The sequence below is a fragment of the Panthera uncia genome, chromosome F2, assembly GCF_023721935.1.
Source record: "Panthera uncia isolate 11264 chromosome F2, Puncia_PCG_1.0, whole genome shotgun sequence".
Lineage (NCBI taxonomy): Eukaryota > Metazoa > Chordata > Mammalia > Carnivora > Felidae > Panthera > Panthera uncia.
The window spans coordinates 64,089,590-64,105,451 of NC_064812.1; the positions used below are offsets into that span (position 1 = coordinate 64,089,590).

Sequence of the window (15,862 nt, forward strand, 5' to 3'; positions counted from 1 at the left end):
GAGTGTCTATATTACAAACACATTTTGTTTTTGCTTTTATGTTTTAAATATTTTTTTTGTTGTTTATTAAGCTTTTTATTTTAATTCTTGGATAGTTACTACACAGTGTTCTACTGGTTTCAGGTGTACAATACAGTGGTTCAGCAATTCCATACCTTACCCAGGGCTCACTGTGCAAGTGCATTCTTAACCCCCTTCACCTATTGCACCCCTCCCCTCTCCCACGTTCCCTCTGGCGACCATCAGTTACACAAACATTTTAAATTTTAGAAAGATCCCTTTCTTCTTTCCTTCCGCCATAAGGGTGGATATATAACTGAAGATCTATCAAAAATGTACACAGTCATATCCTTCAACACGTGATAATTAAGTAAAAACTGTCATCAAATAAGAACATAAATCCCAATTCCAGTAACAAATGATTTCTTATTTATACTAAATACCATCCCTACCTCAGGAAAAAAAAAAATTAAGACAGAATGAAGACATTTAAAAATGTAAACAAGGAAACATCACTTTGATTCTTGCACAGGAACCTGTACAATGTTACGAAAGTGGCTATATTGATAGCAATTTTACAAAAGGTACAAAACGCTTCCCCTTAGACTATTTCATACAGTAGCCCAAGAAAGCCACACAAGGAAGTTATCTCATGAAAGGGTAACTGCAGATGTTATCCTCATTTGCATATTAACTAGTCTTCCAAATAAGCTCCCAAAATTAATATTGATGGATGCATTCCTATTTAACCAAAATCTTAACCTTTTATTTCCTGACTTGTTTGTGATTATCATCTTTATTAATGTATACAAGAAGAATTTAATGTAAATTTGAGCTAAGTATCATGGCTAGGGGCCATTTAGTCCAACCTCTTACACAGTCTCACAGGATATATTGTACCAGCTCTGAAGAACTCATGGGAACTAATGTGTAAAGTAAAACAGAAAGTGGATATATTATTCTTGATAATAAAAATAACTGATGTACACACTGAATGTTCCCATAAGTATGGCCAACGCAATCTTCCTTTGTAAATGTACCTATTTGGAAAGCTGTATCATAATCAGAAAGAATCTTTACACAAGTAACAAACTCACAACCAGACAATAACAGAGGAAAGGACATGATTTTTGCCCACCACTCCTAGTTTTACCACTGAGGAAACCCCTGCCTTTTCCCTGTTTCTGTCCTCCTGTGAACTGTCTGCATGTTATTTGAATTGTCCCATCAAATTCTTGTTCGTTTATATCTTTTGTCTTGTCAATGCCACAAAGACTTTCCAATGAAGTCGTGCTCCCCAGTTGAGAGAAACTGTCTCTAGTCCTGTGAACAGCAGAGTGAACTGAATAGCAGGGCCATGGTAGCTAATGAGCCAAACATTCTCATAGGTTAGGTTTTGGAGAGGCTGAGTACTCCCTGTCAGCAGCTGTACCTTTGATTTCTAATAAAAAGCTAATTTTACAGCAGGAAGCTCTCTCAGATGGTAGCATCAGACAAGTCAGAGGCATGCCTGGACTATTAGAGTAGGATGAAGGAAAGCTTTCAACAGCGCCTATAGGTGGGATTGGAATTGCTCATTTATGTACCAAGAGAATAGGAGGAGCATGGGAAGGAAGGGAGGGAGGAAGGAGGGAAGGGAAGGAAGGAGGAAAGGAGGGAGGGTGGGAGGGAAATTTGGTAACTAGAATTAGAGCAGTTTGTAAGCAATGAGCTAGCACAATCTATCTACCACCTGGACAAGACCATCCACAGTCCATTTGTCATTCTGTGTGCTGCCCTCGCTCTCTCTTCTCTGCTTTCGGTACTAACAAATCACACTTTTGAATGACTCCTTTGATTTTATAGCCATGTTCATGCCTTCAAACCACCGTAGAAAAGGATAATAGTATTTAATTTAAACAGAGTATTAACAGACAATATATGTAAAACTCCCAGCATGATGCCTAGCACATAAAAGGACTCAATAAAGGCTGGGACAATTATCATTGCTAGCTTTAAAGGTGATACTCTTCTGCAAGGGGACTTCACTGATTTCTGATCTCTGCTGTGGCTTACTCTATGTTGGATTTTTATGGTTTAACTTTTTGAAGACAATGTTATTTCTCTTATTCTCAGGTTAATGAGGGTGGACACATCTTGTTGCCTCAGAGAACACTGACCCTTGCTGACAAAAATGGCTGTCCAGCCTATTTTTAAACACTTCTTATAAAATGAAGTTCATTCCCTCAGAAGATAGGCAATTTATTGATTGAGTCACTCTAATTATTAGAAATATTTTTCTTATTGTAGAGCCAAACTCTAACCCTCTTTCTACTCACTGACTCTACTTTTGCTTCCTGGGAGTAGAGGGACACCCTCTTCATCATGATAGACCTGGCCCACCAATATCTGAACATAGCTAATATGTCCCTTCTGCCTTCCAAACTATAGAACATCATTGCTTTTGACCATTCATCCTATGGCTTGGTTTCAGAAACCTGCAAGATCCTGGAAGATCTTCTCTGGACCTTCTCCAGTTTGTCAGGGTCTCTCTTAATATGTAACATCTCCAGAAGTGAACACAACCATTCAGATATGAGCGGGCAAATAAATCATATAGATGCCAAAAGATCATATTAGCACATTTATGGCAATCCCATCTTACAACTAATTCCAAGTGCCCCTATAGTACAAGCACCTATATCATTTTCCTCTATCCTCTACTTAAATAGTCTGACTTTTGAATCATTTAATCCAGATAGGTATCATAGCAAACTCCCAAACCTGTCGCTAATATACAAATACATTACGTATAAGTCATTACCATAAGTTCCCATTACCTCATAGCTCCTGATCAAATTTCAGAATAAGATTTAACTTCTTTGAGGTCAACACTTTTCTTTTTATTTTTTTAATTTTTTTAACATTTATTTATTTTTGAGAGACAGAGAGAGACAGAGCATGAGCAGGGAAGGGCGGAGAGAGGGAGACACAGAATCTGAAGCAGGCTCCAGGCTCCGAGCGGTCAGCACAGAGCCCGACACGGGGCTAGAACTCACAAATCACAAGATCATGACCTAGGCTGAAGTCAGATGTTCAACCGACTGAGCCACCCACACCCCCCTGAGGTCAACACTTTTCATAAATAACCCAAAGTATCCGTTTAATTACCTATTAATGACATTTTATGGGGTAATGACATCAAGCCCAACCATCTTGTTATGCTCCAAAGTCCATCTCACAATATAAATATAATATCACTCATAATCTATTTTACTAAATCATATTGGGATGAGATGTCTTTAATATTTAATAGCAAGTTTTAAGAATCAGTACAGGGGCGGGGCGCCTGGGTGGCTCAGTCAGGTAAGTGTCCAACTTTCGCTCAGGTCATGATCTCGCAGTTTGTGGGTTTGAGCCCCACATCGGGCTCTGTCCTGACATCTCAGAGCCTGGATCCTGCTTCAGATCCTGTGTCTCCCTTCTCTCTCTGCCCCTCCTCCACTTGTGCTCTCTCTCTCTCTCAAAACTAAATAAACATTAAAAAAGAATTAGTACAGTATCTGCCTTTACCATCTTCTATCATAGTAATCTACTATCATCACATGAAATCTCTTCAGTGAATAATTACTTAATTCCCAGAGAATTGCTTATGTACTTAAAGGAATCTATGTCAAATGTATACATTTGTCTAACAAACTCATTCTAAAAGAATGGTTTATAGCATTTCTCTTTATACCATCTGTATCTCTTAGATAATAATAATAATAAAAACCTGATGCTCTTGATTTACCATGATTGAATCTGTGCATTATTTCTTTTTTTTTTTTAATTTTTTAATGTTTTATTTTATATTTGAGAGAGTAGGAGACAAAGACAGAGAGCAAGCAGGGGAGGTGCAGAGAGATGGAGACAGAATCCGAAGCAGGCTCCAGGCTCTGAGCTATCAGCACAGAGACTGATGTGGGGTTCGAACTCATGAGCAGTGAGATCATAATCTGAGCCAAAGTCAGATGCTTAACTGAGCCAATTAGGCGCTCCAAATCTGTGCATTATTTCTGTGACTATAGCAGCTAGAAATCATTAAGAATTTTTCAACTACAGGTACATATGATATTATCAATATTCAAGAAAATTTGGCCAAGTGTATATATACAGTCTCCTGTATAGTCATGATATGTTTCTCACTTCAAATCCATCCCACCTACAAGTAGACACTTAATATATGTCTCTTTCTAAAATGATGTGGCATTTTCCCCCTCACATACATGATAAATCTGCCTTTCTCTGTAGTAAAAAAAAAATCTCATGACTTCACCTTTAAAGCAAATGAAATTTATGGTATTTTGAAATTATGTGTAATTTTTTTTTCATTTACCTAGAAATACCAGGAGAGTTTCCGGGGTTAGTGATAAAGAAGCCAAGCTACAAAACTCACAGGAGAAATTGAAATAAAGTACGGCTATGAGCATCAGACTGCTAGGTAAGAGTCAAGAGCACAAGAGTCTATCAAAATGACAATGTCAGACAAGTGAACTAGAAAATAAAAAATGTGGAAGCAATAAAACAAGCCAGGCATATCGTCAGAAGAGAGCAAAGCCTCTAGGGCACTGATCTCAAATTTTAGAGTTTGGGGGACACACTTGATGGGCTTCTTAAAATCCTCAGGTTCCCTGGCACTACTCTCAGAGATTGAACCTGAGTGAATCTGGCGTGGGTCCCAAACCATTCCAACAAATGCTGACGCATGTGGTATTCTCTCGACACTCTAAGCAAAAGTGCTTTGGAGGCTTTGAGTACCTGAGTCCAGGTGCTCAAGCGCACAGTATAGCAAGCCTGCTGACATGGAGATAAAGGTGAGCACAGGTCTCTGCCCAGGTCACAGTTACACCTGTGATGTATTTCATCACTGGTGAATATTCATTATAAACCTGCATAATGTTACATGACCTGTTAGTATTTTATCTTTTATCTAGCATTACTGATGCCAACTTTTAAATCTAGATGTCTATTTTTTGACAAATCCATATTTAGTCATTGAACAGCCATGTACGATAAATGCTTTTCTCTAGATGAATGCTAAAGTCAGGTTTTCAACATTTCTACAACATGCCAGGCAATGTGTTAAACACTTTTCTCCTGGTATCAATCTGTAGCAAGTTGGCTTCTCTGTTCCTGAAGTTTTACAAAGACAGAGAGAGAGAGAGAGAGAGAGAGAGAGAGAGAGAAGGGGAGAAGGGGAGGAAGGGAGGAAGGGAGGAAGGGAGGAGAGGAGGAAGGGACGAAAGGAGGAAGGAATGAACGGGGAGGGAGGGTGGGAAAGATGTACACTTAATTAAATCAGCTTTGTACACTGTTTCATAGGTCATCATGTAGATGTTTGAAGGCAGAAAATTATTTTATTGTGAAAAAAAGCTGAAAAAGTCTAACTATAGAAATACTGTTACAAAGCCTGAATTTCATGTGACTGTGAAAAAAGTACCGCCCATGAAAATAAGCTACTTTAACAGTACAGTGCTATATCACAGTCATAAACTAATATTTGAGAGGTAAGGTGTAAAAGAATTATTTTTAAAAAGTAAGAGGGCTTGCATAAATCATTAATTTGAACTACTTTAAAGCCATTACACATATTATAATATGTATATGTACAAATTAATGCAGATACTTTTAAATAATGTGTTTACCCATACTATTCAGAGTTCTGTTGTCTTAGCAATCCCTTAAAAAAAACTAAACAAAATAATGTACTTTTATCATCTAGATGATTTATCGTTTTTAATGTGCATTTCCACTTAGGAAGCTACATTTGTCATGTAAAATCATGCTTTCGATGAATTGTGTCTATAGAATTAAATACAGCAAAACCCTAGCAATGAAGTTACATGGATGGTTCTAACCCTGACTGCTTTTATTAGATCAGGAAAGGAAAGGTGGCTGACGGTTCAAGGTGAGAAGTAACCATAAGTGAATACCTGTGACCAGGGGTGGGAGTCTACTCATCTCGTCCTTCTCATTCCAAAAGCTTCTCTCTTTCTACTCCAACCTGTGGTAACTTACCTCATCCTTTGTCCTTCACCATGGCCCCCAACAGTGCAAAACTGAAATACAGTGAGGGAAGCCCACCCGCATCTGCCCTTAGACAAAAGAAACAGAACCTGCACTATGGAAACCCCTTCACAAAGACTGAATTTCAAACAACTCTACAGTGCTCAACTCTAATATGAGGAAGTAAAAACTCCCCCATGGTATACATTTGAGAACCATAAGCCAAAACTGGATGCTAAAGAGGATAAGAGATCATCAAAGAAGCATAAAAATGAAACAAATAACAGAACCGGGTCAGAATCACTGCCACTATCCAAAAGGGCCAAAAGTATTAAAAAATAGTGAGAAGCCACTGATAATGAATACATAACTATCATATAATTATATCTGCATTTAATTACCACCCAACCCACTATGGATCAGACACTGCCCTAGATGCTGTAAACTCAGACCTTGAGACATGACCTCTGTTCCCAAGAAGCCCATATACTAGTGGAAGAAACAGATATGCAAACACAGAATTAAATGCAGTGTGATCACTGCAATCACCACACATTAATAAAATGCGAGTTGGTGTGAGTTAACAGTGATGATTATCAGGGAGAGCTGTATGTTTATGATTATGTATGTTTATAATTAATTTTATAGTTCATTCCATGTTGTGGTTTTAGGCTTCAATCATTCTTCACTGTCAACTTGATGGAGTACACTATTTAAATACCACTTTCCAATATGGTGAAGAGATCAGTCTGAAACGGATAGAGCAAACAATGACCTAAGTCATTAAGAGCAGGACCTGGAGGCAATCTGTGTCCGCAACATTGCTCACCAATGGCTCCCCTTCTCAACGTGTGTGCCTCATGGTACAAGAACCAGCAAGAAAATAATAACAATTCAGAATCTAATGTGTTAAAAGTTGAATAATTTTGATTCTACAATTTGAGGTACATAATCAGCTGTCAATTAGATAGCCAGCATACATGAAAAACTATTAAATGTCAAAGCACCATTAAAGAATTTGATGTGTAAATAGGATGAATTTTCATAGGTGGGCACTTGTTAGATGCCAAAGCATGCTTTCAGAAAATGACAAGAGCCAGAAAAGACAGAAGCATGTACATTTATTTTATGGCTCCTTTTCTAATTGCTAGTGTTTCTTCAAACGTTAAAATCATGACTTATGAAACACTGCAATAATAAAACAATCCCTATCCTCTGAATAAACGCAATAAAAATATCATCACTAAACTGTTATCTGGACCGTTTGAAAGCATAAATCTTTTCATGTTAACAAGTTCTCTTAATATGTTATATAAGGGTTCATTACTGATTCTTTGCAGCAATGAGGTGGCAAAAACCATTATAAAATGAAACTATTCATAATTATCTGACCCAATCATCGGCTCTCCCTGCTTAACACCAGAGTCTACCTCATTCATCATGTCAACTAAATGTTGAATGTCAGTATCAGAAAAACACAGACTGCAGAGAGAAGGGCATAAACTTAGCAAAGATGAAAGATGACAGGAGGGCTTGAAACTTCCCCAATCATATGCAAAGCACTGACAGATGATAATTTAGCAGAGCTAGACCCATTCATGGTGGAAGAAAAGAAAAGTGACAAGAATGACAACTAGATGGGTGTTTCAAAAGAGAATGGTTTCAACATCAAAGGAGTGTCTTGAGAAAATTAATGAAGCATTTGAATATTCTTTCAAAAACTCTTTTAAAAATACTAGAAAAGTTAAACATTAAGTGAAGACTATCACATCATGTAATCACATAATGTCGTAAGATGTATTCCCCCACCCCTCAAGAGTCAGCATTTGATTCACTCTTTCTGAGATACAGTTTATTAACAGAAGTTATTAGCCAAATTATGTCATATATATTAGATAAAACAAATTAATAACATAAACTTTCATTTAACCAAAATGAAGTCCCAATCAGATGTCCCCCCCACTCCCACTTAGGAAATTCTGCTCCCCTTTCTACGTAGATTCACTTTCAATGGTCTTTTTCCCAAACCACTTATCCTTAAGAATCAAGTCTGCTTCAAGACAGTAGACAAATGTGTATCTACGAAATCACCTTACAGAGAAGATGAAAGAAACAGGTCTCATCACAACCTCTGTTAGACTCACACTCATAAAATAAGAGAACATGACTTGAAGTCAATACACTGTCAGACACAAACTTAGTCAAACGTAAAGCAGCAACAGGTGATTTTAAAATGGTCTTGTACCATTATATTTCTCCATGTAAAAAGGTAATCAAGAGGTGTCAAATTTCTATTCTGATTGTTTTTACTTCCTAAAACACAATAATTATTTTGATCTTATTTTTCCCAACACCTTCATATATTAATAATTCTCCCCCTTATCTTTTAATATATATTTTTTTCAGATTTAAGAGATCTATCCCAAACAGGCCTATGAAGACTGTAAAGCTAAACTACCAAATGACATAATGCTGATTGATACTCCCTTGTTGACAAAGTCCATTTTGACTCCAAAGATTACAGTGATCATTACACTATCAATCAGTCAAAAAGCCCACCAACATCAAGAACGGTTCTGTTCTATGGAATGAATCAGTGGCTCTGCTTAAACAGCTAATAAACTTCCTTCCCAACCACACTGATCACTGTCCTACAATTACTTTCAGTAGAATATCCTGTGGAATGTTTTGAATGTAAGATAAGACATAAAACTGAGATATAATAAATTATGCTAATAAAAGGTAATTAAATATGAACAATTAACCCACAGATCTTCTGTGGTGTCTGTCACTACATAAATGCTGACAAAAACCTAATTTTTATAATCAATTTACTTAAAAAAAATTTTAATGTTTACTTTTGACAGAAAGAGAGAGAGATTTGTGTGTATGTGTGTGTGGAGAGAGAGAAAGAGAGCAGGGTTGGGGCAAAGAGACAGGGAGACAGAAAATCCAAAGCGGGCTCTGCACTGACAGCAGCAAGCCAGATGTGGGGCTCAAATTTACGAAACCAGGAGATCATGACCTGAGCTGAAGTTGGATGCTCAGCAAACTGAGCCACCCAGGTGCCCCATACAATCAATTTATTTTTAAAGGGCAAGCAACCAACTTAATCTAGATAATAATTTTAATTTTTTAAAACAAATTTTGTGTAATGTTTATTTAATTATTTTGAGAGAGAGAGAGCACGAGCTGGGGAGAGACGGAGAGAGAAGGAGAGAGAGAATCCCCAACAGGCTCCACACTGTCAGCACAGAGCCCAACATGGGGCTCAATCCCATGAACTGTGAGATCATGACCTGAGCTACACTCAGGAGTCCGATGCTTAACCAACTGAGCCACCCAGGTGCCCCACAAATTAGCTACATTTTTATCTGATGGGTATAAATAATATTACATGGTGCCAAGGAATATAGGCTTTAGAACCAGTCTGTTTATTTTCGTACTAAACTTTGCCATCCGTTAGTCATAAGAACTTGAGTAAGTTATATAGCCTCATTTTGAAAATCTGTGAAATGGGGATTATAATACCTCAGCAAACTATTTAAGACTCACCAAGATTGCATACAATGGAAGATCAGCATTTCCTCAAAAGTAAAGTGGGTGACTGGCAATCAAGGACCTCTGTCCTCCCCTAAGCAAATTTAGCCAGGCAAGTTAGAGGAATCCTAGATCTTGATCTTGAATCTTGAGTGACATAATATAAGGGTGGAAAAAATTATTAGAGCCTATCCATTTTAGCTAAGGCATTGAAGGTCCTGCCTGACAGCTTTGGCTGCCTAGACACCCTTGAGAATATAGCTTTTCTTTTGATCCTGTGAATGACCCCATATACTTTAAATTAATTTTTCTTTTAGTTTCTGTTGCTTGGAACTATCTAACCTTAACTGGAGTGATATAACACCTTCAGTAGACAGGTGCATATATTAGACAAACGGGAATTTCTCAAGGGTAAAACCCTACCACTGAACCAGAGCTTTAAAATACTACTTATTTGCATAGCATTTTACAGTAGTCAAAGCACTTCCACTTATTTCATTTGACTCTTGCACTAACCCACACGGCACTAACCTCTCTCATGAGAGGTTTGATGCATTATCCCCAAACCAAGGGTTAGAGTCCAGTCTAACAGTGAACAACAACCAGGTCTTTTCACTCTGTCATCTGATTTGGGAGTCATAAATTTCAATCACTTATTTGCCTAACATAAAGGAATGTAATGATAATTTATAATGCAAAATACTAGATAGGCAAGATACCTGACAGATTTTACTATAAAAAGTCTTCATTTGATTAATGGGAAAATAAGACCCTGGAAAATTAAGTGACTTATTTGAAATAAATAATCCACCTCAAGTGGAAATAGTGCAAACTCATGGTGTATCAGACTCGGAGCCCATTCAAGAAATTTTGGTCACTGGAGAAAGAGTGACATCTCTAAGGTGGTCCTAAAAGACCTGAGGAAGCTCAGGGAAAGAGCTGGACAGGTTTCCCAACTTCAGCTCAAGGCTCCTCACCTCAAAAGCTCTTTAAGGATCTCTGTGTTCTCTAGCTGACATGCCACCTGACATCTGCCCTTGGCCCTGTCCTAACCCCACTAGAGCCACTCGAAACAAACACAAAGCTGTCTGCAAGCTGAGCAGTAATCCTTGTTTGCAATTCAGAGAAAGCTCTTTAACCATTCCCCTTCCCTCCCAGAACCTGCATTCATCCTGCACAATTGTGTCCCTTTGTCCTGTGTTACCTTGGGAATCCTACCCGCAGTTTCTCCTAAACTTCCCGGAAGGAACCAGACTTGAGTACTATGACCCCTTTCCCACTCTCTCCGAGGTGGTGGACTGAGATGGGGAATCAGGTTCTGATCACAAGTTGCCAACCAGTTGGCTGTGCCTTCCTCCAACGTGCATTATTCCCTCAAGACCCCAAAACCTCCCAAAGCACCTATGGCTGTGTCTTACGCAATCATTTTCAAATCCTGCTCCAGTAGAATTTATGTTGCTGCCCTCTTAGGAACCCAACATTCGTATTATCTCCTCTGTGCATGCTGGAACTGTAGTCATTTCTGATTTCCTGCAGCCTGTTTTCTGTCCTGATGCCCCATTTCCTTCTTACACTCCAACTGTTTGTTATAAATATAGCAAGGCTGGTGACACTGAGGCACCCACTGCTATGGGCTGTATATGACACATTATGGTCCACACATATTCTTCCTTTGAGCAACTTGCATGTTCAGTGCAAGAAATATCAATGCTTTTTCAGGAATCTCTTATTCCTGCAGTAGACTCAATTTTTAGGATATACATGAGGAGAGAAAAAATGACAGATTCCATTTCCCTAGAGTACCAAGAAGAATCTGTGAAGTTTTGTTTTGGTAAAAGGGCTGGCAGATAGCAATGAGAAACCCTCCAATTCAAAGCAAGTTCAGTTTTTCTTCCAATGCTCAATTGACAACAGAATGACAAAAGTAAACTTCAGTCCATTTTTCTCATCCCAGCAGGACAACCGCTCCCCAGGAAAGGAATTATCATCATGAATCAACACTAAAACACACAACCATTTTAATTGACTGAAATCAGTAGCATTCATGCTGACACGGGAGGTCACCCTGGACACTTGAAATGAAAGAATATAGATGAGGAGAAAGACTAAATCTCAGCTAGCATTTGAAAAGTTTCATGGTGAAAAGTGGATAAATAAGAGAATTCCCAGAGGTCACTGTTTGAGGCTTCCTTGCAAATCTGAATAGACAATTTTAGATCTAAACAGAAATCAACATACTGAAGATACGAAACAAACCAGTCAATTATAAAGCCTTAAAGATAAAAAGCAATGTACTGAAATTTGTATAATATAGTATTTGACTGGAAACATTTTAAATCTTCTTTATGCCTTTAAAAATTATACTAATTGCTTACTTTATAATAACAAATTATCCTAGTTGAAAGAAAGCTCATGTTCATCTCAATTAAGGCAATTTAAAGACAAAATTTTAGTTTATTCTTTATACGGCACTAAAATAATACGGGGCTCCAACCCCATGAAATGATGGGGATTCAAAGTTACTATAGACGAAAACGTATTACAGATTCTGAATATCACTCTTTTGCCTTTTTATCATCTAAAAAAATCTTTCTCTAATTAATCATAAATCTGTAAAACTTTTTGTCTTCAGTGGACCTGAAAAATCACATAATAGTTCTTTCATTTTAGAAATGAGGAAATTCAAGTTTAGAGAGATTAAGTGGGCTTACAATGAAATCCATCACCATACACCTAATTTAGAATCTGAAAATAACAGTATCACAGAACACGTATGGAGCGGAACCCCCTTCTTAACTCTCTCCAGGATTCAAGCTATGTACTTGTTGACCAAAGGCAGTCAGGAAAAAGGATAATCGAGATGCACAAATACTGAAATACCAAAGCTTATAACCCACACAGTGTTGGGTGGCTCTATCACAAAGCTTTCAGGCTGTCACTAAGTCAATTAACTGCCGCTTTATGGATATTTAAAAATAATAATGACAGCACTTTTCAGAAATGGTTACAGCCCTCTGGCATTATCTGTGAAAATGACCATTTATGGTTCAATCCAATGTCAACAATTCTATTCACAGTATTAAGACATAACAAAACTATTTTAAGCTCCATTGTTGAGTAGAGTGAATGTACCTCCCAGCCTTCAATGTGAGACTGCCACTCCTCCAAAACTTCTAACTTCTCCATCTGCCTCTTGGCCTCGTTTATGTTGGAACAGACGGCTTTCATGGCTTGGAGGGCTTCCATTACTGCTGCGTAGTCACTGTGTTTCCTTGGAGTCCGCTTCAGCAACTCCTGTTTATACACAAAAAACAAATCGCCCTTTGATCTTCTGCTTTCTGGTACAGCAGGTTCAGACTGACCAGGAAATGAAAACTGCAAAGATCGTGAGAGCCACTTTCAGAAGTGACATCACAAACTCCACTAGGATTAAGATCAGAAATAAAAGGTTGAATCAACGAATGTGCATTACCCCTAATACACATTTGGCAGTGATTTTAATTTTTTCCTTAAAGTTATTGTCTTTAAAAACTAAATTAGACTTCTCCTTTCAAACTGTCAAATATCTCACCTGCAGCATGAAATGTTTTTATAAGTTTGACCTCTGCTCCAACCAGAAATATAACTTTACATATTTTCCTCAAGTCTTTAACAGAATAGTAAGCCCAAAATTTCAGAAATAATTTAAATGCCTTATTTTCTAATAAATTTTTGAGAAGCTATAAAAACATGCTATACATAAAGCAAAAATTTTAAATAATGTCTTACACTCCAGCAAAATAAATGATGTGTAAATTCCACAATACTCCATCATTAAAGGGGAAATTTATGCTGTTTTCACCAATAACTTGGGTTCATTCTCTGTAATGAATGAATTGCCATATGCCTCTCAATAATTTTCTTTTTGTTTTTGTTTTTTGGGGTTTTTTTGGCATTTTATGGTTTTTTTCCATTCAGGATATCAGAACAAGAGTAATCTTTAATCTTTTAAATATATTAAAAGGTCTTGTTTGTTTTTTAGGAGCACAAAATTAAACATCTTCACCCACTGTCTAGACAGTTGTAACCACATTGCTTTTTAATTAGTCATTTGTTTCTTTACTACAGTTGCCATCATCATGTAACTAACACAATTACAGAAATCCTAAGGCAAGTCTTTTAAAAGAATTCTCTTAATTCTTAACATACAGTGGGAAAGTATGCAGTTGTTATATTCTCCGGGGTCTGTTATTGTTGAAAATTTTGCCATAAACTTTGACCCTGCATTCAATATGTTCACACTCTGTTCTGCAGATCTAGCACCAAAAGAATACACATTACATCACTCCCAAGACAAGATTTAAAAAGTTATGCTGGAACACAAATCCATGGAAGAGACATGCTGGCTTCTCTAGAAATTCTAAAGTGCAGAAGTATTTGTAAATTATGTGAAGTGGTCAAGTCAGTCCGCAGGCTATGATTTGGGGCCCCATGCAACTGTGCCCAATGAGTACCTGTGGAACTGAGAATTTAGATAATGTAAAATAGCAAGATGAATGACTAGTAATAATCTCTGTCAGTTACTTTCCATGAGCCTTGTGCTGATTTCAAGTTCCACAAATAAGACCAATATATCTTTTCTTTAACACACAGCCTAATCCCTAATGTCTTTCTGAGTAAATAAAATCATCCAAAATCAAAGAGATTATCAGCACAATAGTACAACAAAGAAAACCACCAACACCAACATACCTACTACACAAGTAAATAGTTCTTCACGTTTCTTTGCGAAGACAATCATCCAAAGAAGGGGAAACATGACATCTTTTCACTCCTTGAAGGTACCGCGAGTTATTTATCTTCCTAAGCAAGGATGTGTCCATGATTCCATCTTTTGAGAGGTCAGATCAACCAACCCTAACCAGCAGCCATCCGTAACCAGAAGTGATTTAGAACAACTACTTGGCATGGCGTATTTCTCTTAATATCACTATCCCTTCTGACTCTTAAACAAATGCCTACATTCCAAAGCCAGGTCCAGGGATAGCTGAAGTGATCTGGGTCACCACAATAGGCATCTAAAAGGACTCTCACAAAGATAAGTCACCTTTGCACCAATCCTCCCACCTTCTGAGGACCACACCAAAGCTCTGCATAACTGGAGATCCCCATGTTACCTTCTCTCTAGGGCTTCATTGAGCAACTTCAATGGACTTTGTTTTTTTATAAGGAGAAATTGTTTTCAAAGAAATTGTACACAAAACCCCAATTTATGCAACTAACAGAAGTTGTAGTTAAAAAAAAGGTATTTTTAGGGACACCCAGGTGGCTCAGTTGGCTAAGCATCCAACTCTTGATTTTGGCTCAGGTCATGATCTCACAGTTTATGAGATCAAGCCCCACATTGGGCTCTATGCTGATGGCATGGAGCCTGCTTGGGATTCTCTCTCTCTCTCTCTCTCTCTCTCTCTCTCTCTCTCAAAATAAATAAATTTTAAAAATGTATTTTTAGTTAAAATTCCTTACATTTATTTCTCAAAGAGTTAATCAATAAGAACACCAGTTAATATATGCATAGCATTTTGGAGTATTTTTAAAATTTAGATAGCAAGTAGTGATTAATATATTAAAATAAACCAGAAACAAATATATATGAGTAGTAATAGCTAATATATATGGAATACATACTGTGTTAAATGATTTGCCTAAAATAGTTCAACTATTGTTACTATGTAATCCCTTTTCGATATGCATATATATGTATACACAATATATGGATACGCATATCCATATACACATTCTTGTAGATACATGCTATAATTTCATCATAATTATTCCTATTTCATAAATAAAAACCCAAGGCTTTAAGAGGTTAGATTATGTGTTCAGTACACAGCTAGTAAGCAGAATACTTAGGATTTGAACTCAGAACTCATGTGCTCAACCACCATCCCAAACTGCATCCTGATGTTGTAGTTGTAGTTCCTGATGTTGTACCTCCAAAAGCATCATTTTCAGAATTGCCATACAAATCTATTCACATACTTTAATACTACAAATAATTAGGACATTATAGTATGTTTTTCAGAATAAAACTTTGGGTCATTATAATGAGGCAATGGACCTACAACCATTAATGGGGCATGTCCTGTCTTCCAGAGGTAGTGTTTGCTTATCACTGTCATTCCTATCATTTATTGTCCCATGTGACCCACACCATTCCCTGTAATATAGATTTAAATACCAAGCTCTGAAATTATGTAACTTTGACTTTAACTTCATTAGTATCAAGAAGTCATCATTTTTAGGGACTATC

The 15,862-nt window shown here is 37.3% G+C and overlaps 1 protein-coding gene across 3 annotated transcripts in view; it reads right to left on the reverse strand.

Moving 5' to 3' along the window:
• PREX2 (phosphatidylinositol-3,4,5-trisphosphate dependent Rac exchange factor 2) overlaps window positions 1-15,862 on the reverse strand; it is a 292,500-nt gene that overhangs the window by 194,284 nt on the left and 82,354 nt on the right. For all 3 annotated transcript variants that reach the window (XM_049633306.1, XM_049633307.1, XM_049633308.1), the window contains one exon: window positions 12,700-12,861. In XM_049633306.1, coding sequence (XP_049489263.1) covers window positions 12,700-12,861 — 162 coding nt within the window. The remainder of the gene's footprint in view (window positions 1-12,699; window positions 12,862-15,862) is intronic.